This window comes from Lepisma saccharinum, chromosome 24 (assembly GCF_977018435.1).
Source record: "Lepisma saccharinum chromosome 24, izLepSacc3.1, whole genome shotgun sequence".
NCBI lineage: Eukaryota > Metazoa > Arthropoda > Insecta > Zygentoma > Lepismatidae > Lepisma > Lepisma saccharinum.
The window spans coordinates 47,740,400-47,753,048 of NC_139252.1; the positions used below are offsets into that span (position 1 = coordinate 47,740,400).

A 12,649-nucleotide genomic window follows, 5' to 3' on the forward strand; every position below is an offset into this window, starting at 1 on the left:
ATGCCAACCCTGCAACAAACCCCCCCAGTCGTTATTGTAGGTTTCCATGATGGGGTTCGTAGGTCTCCAATCTCCTCACGATGGTGGGTGGCCACGGGTCCCATACACTGGCTGAAATCTCAGGAGAAAAGTTGATACGCTTCACCCCACGAGTCTTGAACTAGCCCGAGCCCTAAATCTGATGTCTTAGGCCGCATGATAATGGTGCCCTTGTAGTCACTGAGATGCATAAATTTTGATTGAAAACCTTTCAAAATTGTAAACTTCCGTTGAAAAGAATCTCAGCATTAGTGCCTACACAGGAAAAATTGGTGCTTAAGGGTTAAATGACCACATCATAGTACAATATAGAGAATTCTTGTTTTGCAGGTTATGCTGTCCATGAGATGAAACAATCTATTGGGATAGCTGCATATCACTATCCTTAACTTAGGAATTTTAACAGACGAAATCAGCACCCCCTCCCCCAAAATAAACTGGGATCACCATGCTCAGGAAGAAGACTGATCGTACTCTTTTGCACTGAATATATGACATGAAGCAGTAATTGAATTAGTATTGGACACATGTATTATAAGATGGGAGAATTCTTTATAGTGGTAGCTAATCGTTTCTGCAAAGCTTGCTTAAATTGTACATTGTTTGTAGAATTATTTTTGGTATTGAAATTAATTTTGTTGCATGTACCTGATTTTAGTGAGATAACCTGTAGCGTTAAATGTTACTTTAACCACTTGTTGCTGTATTTCTCTACTTTGCACAGTATTGGCTTCCCCTTTCTTATGCACAATTTTACGCATAACTTATTACAAGCAGATTATTAGTATTAGCCATATTGTAGTAGTATTATTGCTGCTTAAATGGCAGTGATAGTAAGATATAGGTTTTTATCAGGTATTATCAAATGTTTAAATTTTAAAGGCAAAAATGCATGGTATTGTATTGTGTAAAATCTCTGTATGATACATTTTTTTTATAATTTTATTTTGTTCCTAGTATTTGTTTCATATTTCTTGTCTGTAGTTAATTTTTCTTGTATCTCTTCAACGTTCCTGCCTTCTTGGTGCCTCAAATCAAAGATACGGAGCAATTTTTAGTAATTTGGTGTTGGTTGTAGTGAAATAAGAGGATCGACACTTAAAGTGCCTTCATATTGGCAAGTAAATGTGCCACGGGTCAAAATGTTTTAACCTTAGTCGAACTGGCATAATGATGCTCATACTTTTCAGTTCTTATTGATATGTGGTCAGCTTTAGCTCAAAAATTGTCATAAAACTTTGTCTCAGGTATACATGTGCCATAATTGAATTAAACTGTTGATTTGTAATAATTTGGAATTTTTTAGGTGCTACAGTTTTGTTCACACACACACATGCAAAATTCATGGTTACTTAAATAACAACATTCTATCATAGCTGTTTACCACTTGTTTACAAAATCAATGCGAAAATGCCCCATACTGAGGCATTATGTGGTGGCATAACTCAGATCCTGCTACATAATTGTAATTTATGACAGCTTTGATTTTTGTATCAACCATCCAAATTGAAATATATTGTATCTACTACCTAGTCATATCATAAATTCTGTTACAAAGTTAATAATGAACTACAGGCACAGTGAGGAAGCTAATATATTAATATTTGGATGTTACAAAGGTACAGGTCTTGCCAACACAGAGCACCAATTGCTGTTCAAAATGACCACCTCTGGCGTGAAGTCTCTGAGGCCAGTCATCGATCCCAGCACGCACGGTCTCGAGGGGAAAGTCCGCCACTTCCTTCACAAGAGAACGCTTGAGACTCTTCCTACAGACCATGCCCTCCAAAATGGACCACAACCTGTAGTCCAATGGATTGAGGTGGTGGCTGCTGGAGAGCCAATCAGCCGGAGCAATGAAATCAGGCACATTCCTCTGAAGCCACTCCTGTGTGGTCTTTGCCTTGTGGGCCAGTGCTGAGTCCTGCTGGAAGCTCCACGGCTCATTGTTAACATGGTGCGGGTCAACGATTTCACAGGTGGCTCCAGCACTGTCGCTTGGTACACTTTTGCAGATGTTTACACACCATGTTCACAGAAGTGGAGGTCAGTTGTGCCATCATACGAAACCTCCCACCAAACCATCACTGAGGCGGGATGATGGCCTCTGAGGATCCGTGGCATGTTTTTACGAACTTCCTGGGATGTAGGCATAAACACGGTCGTTTTGACGATTGTAAGACACTTCAATCGTGAAGATTTTTTCGTCCGTGAAAAGGGTCCTCCTGTGGCCACCATTTGCGTAACGCTGAAGGAGTCTTTTTATTTTCTGCTCCCTCTGGACCTTAAGCTGTGGAGTGAGGAAGTATTTCGCCGATAAGCACAGACTCCTAGGTCACTTCGGAGCACACGCGACATCGATATTTTCGAAATGTTCAACTCTCGAGCCATCACTGCTTGTTTCCTGACAGGATTTCGTCGAATCCACGGAGCCACTGCTTTCACGAGCTTCTGGCTTCTCACGCTGCGAGGTCTACCTTTCCTGGGGCGGTCTTCAATTGTCCCTGTGTCACAGTATCTGTTGATGGTCCGATGCACAAACATCCTGGTGATATTCAGCTTTTTCAGGGTGTTGAAAATGTCCGATGGGGATTTGCCAACTTTGTGCAGTGCGATTACTGCCACATGGTTCTCGTATACACCCCACTGCATTCGACTCGCAGTGAAATTCACCTTTCGGCTACCACAGCCAAACACAATGATACTGGTTGTTGTTTGATCCAACATTGTGGGGTTACCTTGCCAACCAGTGTTGCCATCCCTGTCTAAACTTTGTAACAGAATTTATGATATGACTAGCTATTTAATGGGGATACATCAGTGATCTCAAACTCAGACCTTTGGACAAGCCGCTTGCCAGTTTTGAGAGAACTTAAGGGGACACATTAACGTTAATAAGTTTCTTATGAATAAATATGATCGTTGAAGAATGTCCTCGTCTGTGTTAAATGAATCTGATTTTTCTAGAGTTACATGTGTGTCATGAACAGGTAATGTTGGGGATCACAATACTTCCACCTTGGCCAAGGGGTAGGGTTACCAGACGTCCGGTTTTCCTCGAACATGTCCTACATTTTAGCCTTTTGTCCGGCATCCGGGAGGAATTTGAAAAATATCAGAAATATCCTACATTTTGAGAATCACATAATATTAATTAGGAAAATATGTAACAGAAAAAAATTATGCAAGTTACAAGTCTATGGACTGCGCTTCCAAACTCAATAGCGAAATTTATTTTGATTTAGTCATTGCCGAAAAAGAAAAAAAGTTTGTCCTGCTATTAAACAAACGGGAAAATGGAAGCAATTAATGAACCAAGTTTTGGGATCACTTTCTGATGCCTGAGCAGAATTTCTTGCTTTAGGGTTTATACTGATGGAAGAAGGTGTTGCCCATTCTTATTCAATAGGCTATTCAACATAATTTGATTGTAAAGCAGGGGTATAGAGAACGAAGTTATTCAAGGTATTTGCAAGTCAAGAAAGTCATGGAAGTCAAGAAAAAGTAAAGAAATCAACAAGAAGTAAAAAAAAAAGGCAATAAATTATTCTTGTGGTGAAGAATTTTTGCTATCATAATGACTGATTGGTTGATTTAGCTTATTTTACTTCACTTTTTCCTGTCTCTTTGGCTAATTGCGAAGATGGGGATGAATGGTGGTAAGATAAGATGGATGAAGGGACAGTCACAAACATATAGGAAGTCCAGATGCCAAAGCCTCGCTTGTCTGACAAACAGAGTTCAGGATGCATTAATACGAGAAAGCAGATCTAATTCTCTTCTTTAATTCAGATTCAGTTTTTATCATAACTGGCTCTTTGGTAGGGGTTTTCATTAAATAAATATTTATTTTCTTAATTATTAGTTTCCAACTTTACCTAAGTAGGGGTCAAATAAATAAACATTAAGAAAAATGGAAAAAAGGTCTAGAAAAGTCGAGAAGTAGTCAAGAATTCTGGATGTGTTGTTTTGGTAGACACCCTGTTATTGAGCTAAAAACTATCCAAAAAGAAACTTCTGGAACTATTTTAATTTACAATAATTGCTGAATATTTGTTTGCCATTACAGGTCATAATTCAAATGTTGAAAGAGTACTTTCATTACCATCAGCACAACAGACTCACGAGAGAAATTATTTTTTCATAAAGTCTGTAAAATGTTTTGTACTGGTCCCTATAATTTCAAAGAGTTTGACTGTCCACTCTAAAGTAAATATAGTTTGACTAAACCTGAAATTTTGATAAAAATTGTCATCTCTGAGAAGTACCACGTAAATCATGTAGTGAGAGGTGCATTTATTAGTACCTATGATTGCAAGTTTTGAAATTTTTAATTTAAAAATTCATTAAGAATTCATTCTTTTAAAACTGAAAAGTGTCATTTTTCAACTACTTTCTAACGTATTCTATAGAAATATGTATTATTTATTGAGAATGTGTTGTGTCCTACATTTTGACTTAATGTCCTACATTTTGGGACAGCATGTCCTACATTTCCCTTACAGCGATCTGGTAACCCTACCAAAGGGCCACATATGTTTCCCTTAATTTATGTCTGGCCTCGAAGAAAGATATATTTTCGACTGCTATATAGTATGTGTGTGTATGGCAGACTCTTATCTTCAGGATGAAAGATTCTTATCCAAAGCGTTGACAATTAATTCAGTGAGGTTCTTTAGTGCAGTTTGGCCATGATTTACTGAATGGGAAAACTGATACCATTGTCGGCCGTCATGACCAATTTGTTATGTAGGGTATGATCCTATATTAGCATCAAGTGCACTGGGAAAGCTGACCCAAGAATAGCCACATTGTTCCACCAACTCAGTTGGTATATCGTTTTCGCAAAAGCCATTGGGTTTACCAATATTGTGATTTACCCCTCCATAAGCACTATAAATAAGCCCAGGTTGTCCTGGGAATATTAAAAGTTAGGCACAGTTGGAGTGGGAGGATCTTATGTACTTTGTCCTGATCAATGTCATTGTCATGCGTTGGCTTGCACGTTTTGTCCTGTTTTGTCCTTCGGTCCTGCATTACTATATCACTATCCTGAGTGGCATTAACTGCCCAACCAGCCTCAGGTGCAAGTTATTCAGCATAGGCAAGAATAGCATTAGGCTCTCAAAATAGTTGCCTGGTTTATTATTTCTAAGCACATGTTATTGCATGATCAGTGAGCGAATCAGCAGTAAAATCAGAAGTCATCAGACAGGTCAAGATCCATCCGAACACCTGAGAATATGCATTGTGTTCAAGCAGACTTGAAACAAAACCCTCAACTTTCAGCGTAGCATTTACTGCAACATTTTAACCCCTTAAGTGTGGAATTTTCTGAATGAGTCAATACTGGAAAATGGAGGTTTTTCATCACTCCCTTCGTCTTTATTTTCTGATTAAAAAGTGGACAGAAACAAAACTTCGATGAAGTGCAACTCAGTGTTCTCATCTCACAAATTTTGTTTTTGAGTCATATTTTGGTTTTCTGTTATGCAGGAACTACACCGCACAACTCATATCCTCTCTCTCTCTCTCTCTCTTTTTTCTCAATCTTCTCCCTCTGCCACTATTCTTACTTTTACTACAGCTGGTATAATATCACATAACATGATTGTTAGGTTCTCAATGTCTGGGCGTATATATACACCACCTGCAGTGGAATCTAATCAAAGTAAATGCAAAGCAAGCACATTGTGGATGGCGTATATACAAGGGCTGTTCAAAAAGAAACCGAACTTTTACCAAATTGAGAAAATTGTAATATTCAGCAGCTATTTGGACCTGTCTCCTTCAAGGTACTCCCCTTAACTGTACACACTGTGTTTCGTCCAGTCCTGGAATGCCTGCTGAAACTCCAGTTTTGGCCTGTAGGCACAGTAGCGAATTTTTCTTGATCTCTTTTATTATCTAGAATCTGATCTTTGATGTTTGATTTCAACTTGGAGAAGAGGAAGACTTCTGCTGTTGCCAAATCAGTAAAGTAGGCTGGTTGTGGGGCAACAAGTGTCCCTTATGACGAGTGAGGAATGAGCACATGCATTATCGTGATGAACCATCCAGGACTTGTTCTACCACATCTGTGGCCTACTACACTGCACCTTTTCCGGTAATTGTTGCATGACGTTAACGTGAAATGCTGCATTTACTGTGGAACCATGAGGCACAAACTCTGATCCATTACCAGTCGAAGAAAATTATCAAAATCATTCGTTGCTCTCGATCGAGGTTCAATCCGATCTAAAACGTCTGTACCATTCATAATACTGTGTTCAACTGAAACATTCCTGGCCATAGGCTTCATGTAACATGTCATACATCTCTTTGAAAGTTTTCTGCAATTTCACACATACTCGCTGCTCTTCCCTTCCAGTTACTTCATAGTAGGGTAACTTAAAACTCAATGCAATCTACTGCATTACTGTTGTTAGTAGCAGCTTTGAAACTGGGCCAAATTAATACTAAGGGCACCGTTATACACCACCTCTGTTGGATCTCCTTAATGAATTTATGTGTAAATTTTACAAAAGGAGTTAGGTTTCTTTTTGAACAGGCCTTGTATATGCCATCCACACTTAGGGGTTAGAGAAATAAAGTAGAAATAATGCTTAATAAATTCCACAGTATACACATTGTTTGGAAATAAACCATACTTCTCAATAAGTAGTTTTTCTTTTCATAAATCATTACTCTTTTTATGCCATACATTGTGCTCTGTAGTTCATTGTACTGGTTTTGTCTTGGAACTTCATTAGTTCTGATATGAAGGAGACATTTCTGAATCGTCACCTGTTACAGAAACGACATGTTATAATTTTAAATAGTAAAAAAATATATGGCAATTTGTATATTTTATATATCTATCACATCTGAAGAAAGTACAGTCAATTGAGATCGTCAGTAGAAAAGCATTTTTTATTTACTACAAAGCAAGTTTCTGTCACCATAGAATGCCTTGCAATTACAAGCATGTCTGTGTATGCAACATTTGTCACTGGCCTTGTCAGTAAACACTATTCCAGAAATTTACTTTGATATTGACATTCTCTGATACTGATATCAACTGTTCAGTCATATTTTTCATAGTTATTCACAGAAGAAGAAGAAAGAAGAAGTAGCGAGTAATCCATCCAAGGGATACCAGATCAGCAATTCTCGTAACATCGAGTAGCTGAGGGTCTAAGGACCAAACACTTTAAACTTTCTCTTCTGATTCTATGGACCTGATTGTTGATTACAACATAAACCAGATTATCACTATCTATATCACTTATTTTCTCTCTTCCATGGAATCAATTATCCATGGTTACCCTCATTAAGGGCATGGTCTTCATACCATCAAGGAACTTAGATTGTCTTAGCAATTTTCATTTTATTGCAATTCATATTTTTACTTATATATATTCATTTTTATATTTCTTTGTATTTCTTCTAATTCTATGTTGCTCTTTTGTATATATTATTTTTAATGGTGTTCTTTGTATGTTTTCCTACTGTCTTAAAGAGGTAAGGAAGGAAGGGAAAATGGAACAGGAAGAAGAAAGAAAAAGAAGCGATTAACCCACCTTCTAAGGGTTACAAGTTTAGCAATTCTCCTAACATCGAGAAGCTAAGGGTCTAAGGACCTTATACATCATAACTACTTCTTTTTGGAAACAGGTCCACGGACCCAAACGGTGTCTGTTACACAACCTGAACAACACTCAGATTATATTCCACTCATACAATTCTTTATTTCATTAGATACCACTGATCTAAGATTATAATATTAATGTATATTTTCACTATATTCTTTAATAGTCATATTATATTATTCTTATACATGTATTTTTCATATATTATTTAGCTTGTACTTCTTATTGTTAAAACACGAAAACAAAAAAGGAACCCGAAGTACACAGAACTCGGTTTTAATCTTCAGGAACCAAGGGAGCTTAATCTTTCCCTTTCCAATGTTCCCTTTCCCAACTCCACTGTAGTAAAACCATAATCCTAGAGGGGCGCAACCGCTCCCAGTGAATAATAGGCAAAAAGGAAATGCCATCTACGGTAACTAAGCTGGGAGAGAGGGTTACATTGTGAGCGAGGAGAGAGGTGGTTGGAGAACCTCGTCCCCTGTGCCCCCCCCCTTTGTTAGTTATTCACATGAGAGCACTCATGCTGCCATCGAATAATCAACATTTTAATGAGCAAAAGGTAAAGGTAAAGTGCTCCCCTGTGCATAGCACCACGCCATGAAGGCGTATAGGTGGTGTGAGGGTAACGCCCCACACTTTCTTGATCCGGTCGTGAATGGGGGTGATGTGATCAGCATCACGCCCCTGACCGCCTTTACCCCCCAGGGTTTCCCCCAGGTACCCATGTTATTCGACGCTGGGTGGGCGCCGGGACCGCTTCCAACGTTAGAAAAGTTCCCGGATTTGAACCGGCCGGGGATCGAACCCGGGACCTTGAGCATGGTAGTCAGACGCGTTACCGACTGAGCCACCGCGGCCACTACATTTTAATGAGCAATTACCAAAATAGTTGTTGACATTTCTCTTTTGCATTTTTCATCTAGTCTTGCCAGTATGAAAGTATATTTATGTTGTTTGACATAATATACCAGATGAGAATGAACTGTGATGATGTAGGCGAAGAGAAATAAATGTACATAATTTTTTAAAGTGTAATTCCTATCTCCAAAGCACCCATTCAATTATTAGCTCGAATTATGTTGTCATATGATGCTATTTTGATATCAGTGTAAGAGTGTACCATTAATATTTGATTTCCTTATTGAAACTTTTCACATTGGATTACACTTTGAGTGTTTTAAATGAGAAACCGAGGCATATATAGTGTGCATTATGGCCATGTGTGTACAAATACATGCCATCAAATATTGAGTAAAATGTGTGTAAGTAGTAAGAAAATGAAGTATTAAGAATTAAATATTATATTTACAACAGAAATCCGTGTACCCCTTCTTTTCTTGGTAATTCTTCTATTTTGTCCTGTCGGTTGTTGCAAGTAAAAAACAAAAATTGAAACTTGTTAATGATTTGTGAACATAAAAAAAATGTTTCCCCATTTCCCTCGCATAATGTGGTGTTAAGAAAACACACAACTTTTTTACTGATTCAACAAATATTCAACAAACAATTGTTTAATATTTTATTTAAATGATCTCCTTCCCCATACACTCACCATGATACTATAACTAGTTTAAAATTTATTTCACTAAAAAATAAGAATTTGTGGATGTAACAGAATGAAGCCCTCACTTACAGCCAATTATTTTTTATACGTATCCAGCACTGCTTACCATTGGTGAGAATTTGTTGTTAACTGTGTCACAACTATGTAGAAAAGCAATAGAAGGCATTGTAGTGATTGTAAAAGAAACCATTTTTTAAAATATATATATGTATACTGATATATTTTCGGTGTCATGTATATTTCCTACACCAAAATAAGGGGAAAATATTACTTTCTTCACAAAGTAAATAACACTTTCAATGTTCCTGTTTTGTGACTTTTCTGCAAGGTGCAATGTAAATGCCATTAAAATTTTAACTACAGTGGTACCGACAAGAGAAAGACCTTGGCCAACTAGTGAAGTAAAGTGGATTCATTTGTTTACTTCTCTCGAAGTAACTGCAAGACAAAAAATGTTCCCCTTCCTGTGCTAGAGTGCCTGCCCCATGTTGCCTTATGTATAACCTCTCCCCTTGCATCATTGTCAAAAAAATTCAACGTTTGCATCCTGTCCAAACAATAGTTTATAACCTTTCATTGCATAATCATTGCATCGGTACATTAGACAATAAAACCAACGATAGCGGAACAGAATCTTCTGACACAATAATTTGTAAGTCTGTACTTGGCAACACTGTAGTAAATTTTTTCAAGTTTGATATTTCGACTATAATACAAAAATGAGTAACAACTAATCTGTTAACTTCTTTTTTTTTTCCAATGAAGAAATATTTGCTAAACTCTCAAAGAAATGATGTACATCGATTTGGACTATATTATATTTGAGCATATATTCACAAGCATTCCATGCATCCTATCCTTGCAGCAAAGGCAGTTTAGTAATCATGAAATTTAAGTACCGGTATTACTGATACAATTTTTTTTTTTTTTTTAAATAAAAGAAAAGCTTAACATTGGCCGTACCCTACTTTTTTGCATAAGATCTGAAATGGTTATGCAGTGAGATACGGTATTACGTCTGCTTTGTAGCTTTCCTCAACTTAACTGCCTAACATGCCTGGAGTCATCAGAGTTAGCCCCCCTAGTGTCTATGTTGGGAGCAAGAGACCCAGTTTATTTTCTCAAGCACAACTTGGTTTTCAAAGTTACACATACATTTATAATCTCTTATCAATTGTCATACATGAGTTTACAATCAGTATTCAGATGTGTGTCAGGTTTTTATAAACCCCCGCAAGTTCAATTAACATATTTTCCTTCTAATTAATTAAAGTTGTCTATGATGTAGTTAATATTTTTTGAAGTAATATACGTTAGAAAGTCTTAACAGTTCAAGAATATAAGACCTTTAACATGTAGAGTTGTTACAGATTTCCCCTTCAAGATGTGTTGAACACTGCAAATGGCAAGCACCTGTTTCCATCACCCATGATCCTTTGTTCGCTTAGCATTGAAAATGCCACAACAATGCTACAAGGTTATTCTCTTCTTGGTAGTACAGTAAGCTAACATCACTATTCCCAAATTTTCTTACTGGATCCTGCCAAAATCTGATTGTTTCATTTTGTACACTTTAATGTTGGTACGAATTTATATACAGACTGTAAGAAACATATCAAGTAGACAGACAGAATAATGTTAAATTTTTTTTGATTATCGCTCTTCACACAACCGCTGAAAATAATTTAGCAAAGCTGCTGATTATTATTCTAGAGTTTTTTCATAATGAGACAGTAAAGGCAAATGTATTAGTAATATTCAACCAAATTTTGTAAGAAGTAACTGGTTGTTATATATATCGGTTTGCTTTTGCGTATGAACTTAATGCATGTTATATAATATGCTGCAAAGAGTAAGGTATATTGCTTTCAGCTATCTGTTCATTTGGTATTGTGCTAGTGTCTAAGTGCTTTTAAAATTCAGTACGTAAGAATGGATTTTTTCTTAATGGTTTAAATATAAAGCTGTTATAATGTCTTATGTTAAACACACAACGATCCATGTCAGTGCCATGAAATTACTAGAACAGGATATAAAATAATAATAATAATAATTGAGTGGCTCGGGAGTAAAACTTGATAACACACACTCCGTTCCAAATTGATTAAACATTGTATTCAGTTACTGCACAGTCTATAAAATTGTTGTACCACAGGGAAAGAAGTTCCTTCAGTAGCCGGTGACTGTTGGAAACACATGGAAACATCTGAGTAACCCATAAGCCACAATGTAGTGGACAAACTTTCACCTGCATTTTTCTCGGTTTAATACTTTTGTGGGTTATTAAGTTTTACTCCCCAGCTGCCAAATTTATCATTTTAATATAAGAATTAATTGCTTTGTCATTTTTCTAATTTCATAAATGTGTGTACATATTCACTTGCTGGTCTGTCGGAAATCTCTGTAATGGACAAGAGCAGTAATCACACCAGTTTTGTATTCATATGAGATCTTGTTAAAAAGTTCTAAATACGTATAAGTTAAAAGTTAGGCTTCCAGAAAGGTTTTATGCTTTCTTAATTCATCATTTTTGATGGTGGAAAACATGGATTCATAAAGAATCTTAGTTATACGGAAAGTGCACCTTTTGATGATGCCCTGCTATTGTTCAAATGGAATGCTGCATTTTACAAATATGCAAAAATTGTGTTCTTGACTCACCACATTCTTTAAATCAAAAGGCACATTGCAAGGCCAAATTGCTGAATTTATAATTTTCTAGTGTGTTATGTAGCTTTTTCTATGAAACTTGCCATTTAGTATGTTGTGCAGTGCTTGAAATGGAAAATGTTAATGGGGGGGGTTTGGAGTTAGTATGTATGTATGTATGATCCTACAGTTGAACATGGTGACAATGAAGCTTTGCGAAAATTTTGTTGGTTTGGGCATACCATACCTCACATCCTCCCTCACTGTGAGCACTGATGTTGGGTAAATGAACTAAAAGCTTTATTGTAAGAGTATTATTGTTGACTGTTATTGTTATGTTGTTTGCTTGAGCGATTTTCCAGATATTAAACATAATATTTTGAAAAATTGAACATGGTAATTTCTTTCTTGTGTGTGAAATGTAATAATAACTTTAGTTTTATATCTGGCTGTGACAAAATTACTGTGACCCACTGGGTGGTGAATGTATTACATTTTTTAAAATATGTGTGTGTGTGTGTGTGTACATACATACACACATTATATATATATATATATATATATATATATATATTACACAGGGTGTCATTTTATGTGAAGTACTAGGTTTAGCGAGATTCTGAGCATGCATTTAGCTGATATATTGTCTGGATGATAAGTACACTAATTGCCCTAATAGTTTGGTCTGGAAAATCAGGAAAAGCTGGGGAATTTTGTTTTTACAAAATTGTAGAAACCCTGTCATTCAGAAACTCTGTTTATC

At 36.6% G+C, this 12,649-nt stretch overlaps 1 protein-coding gene across 5 annotated transcripts in view; it reads left to right on the forward strand.

The window, feature by feature from the left end:
* LOC145978329 (mitochondrial glycine transporter A-like) overlaps positions 1–12,353 on the forward strand; it is a 38,017-nt gene extending 25,664 nt beyond the window's left edge. For 2 of the 5 annotated variants that reach the window (XM_083110889.1, XM_083110890.1), the window contains exon 8: positions 10,608–12,353. In XM_083110889.1, coding sequence (XP_082967015.1) covers positions 10,608–10,685 — 78 coding nt within the window. In that variant the 3' untranslated portion in view covers positions 10,686–12,353. Of the gene's footprint in view, positions 1–369; positions 8,307–10,607 lie in introns of those variants that run through there. The other 3 variants (XM_083110891.1, XM_083110892.1, XM_083110893.1) reach the window with 2 other exon arrangements.
* The last annotated feature ends 296 nt before the right edge of the window (positions 12,354–12,649 follow it).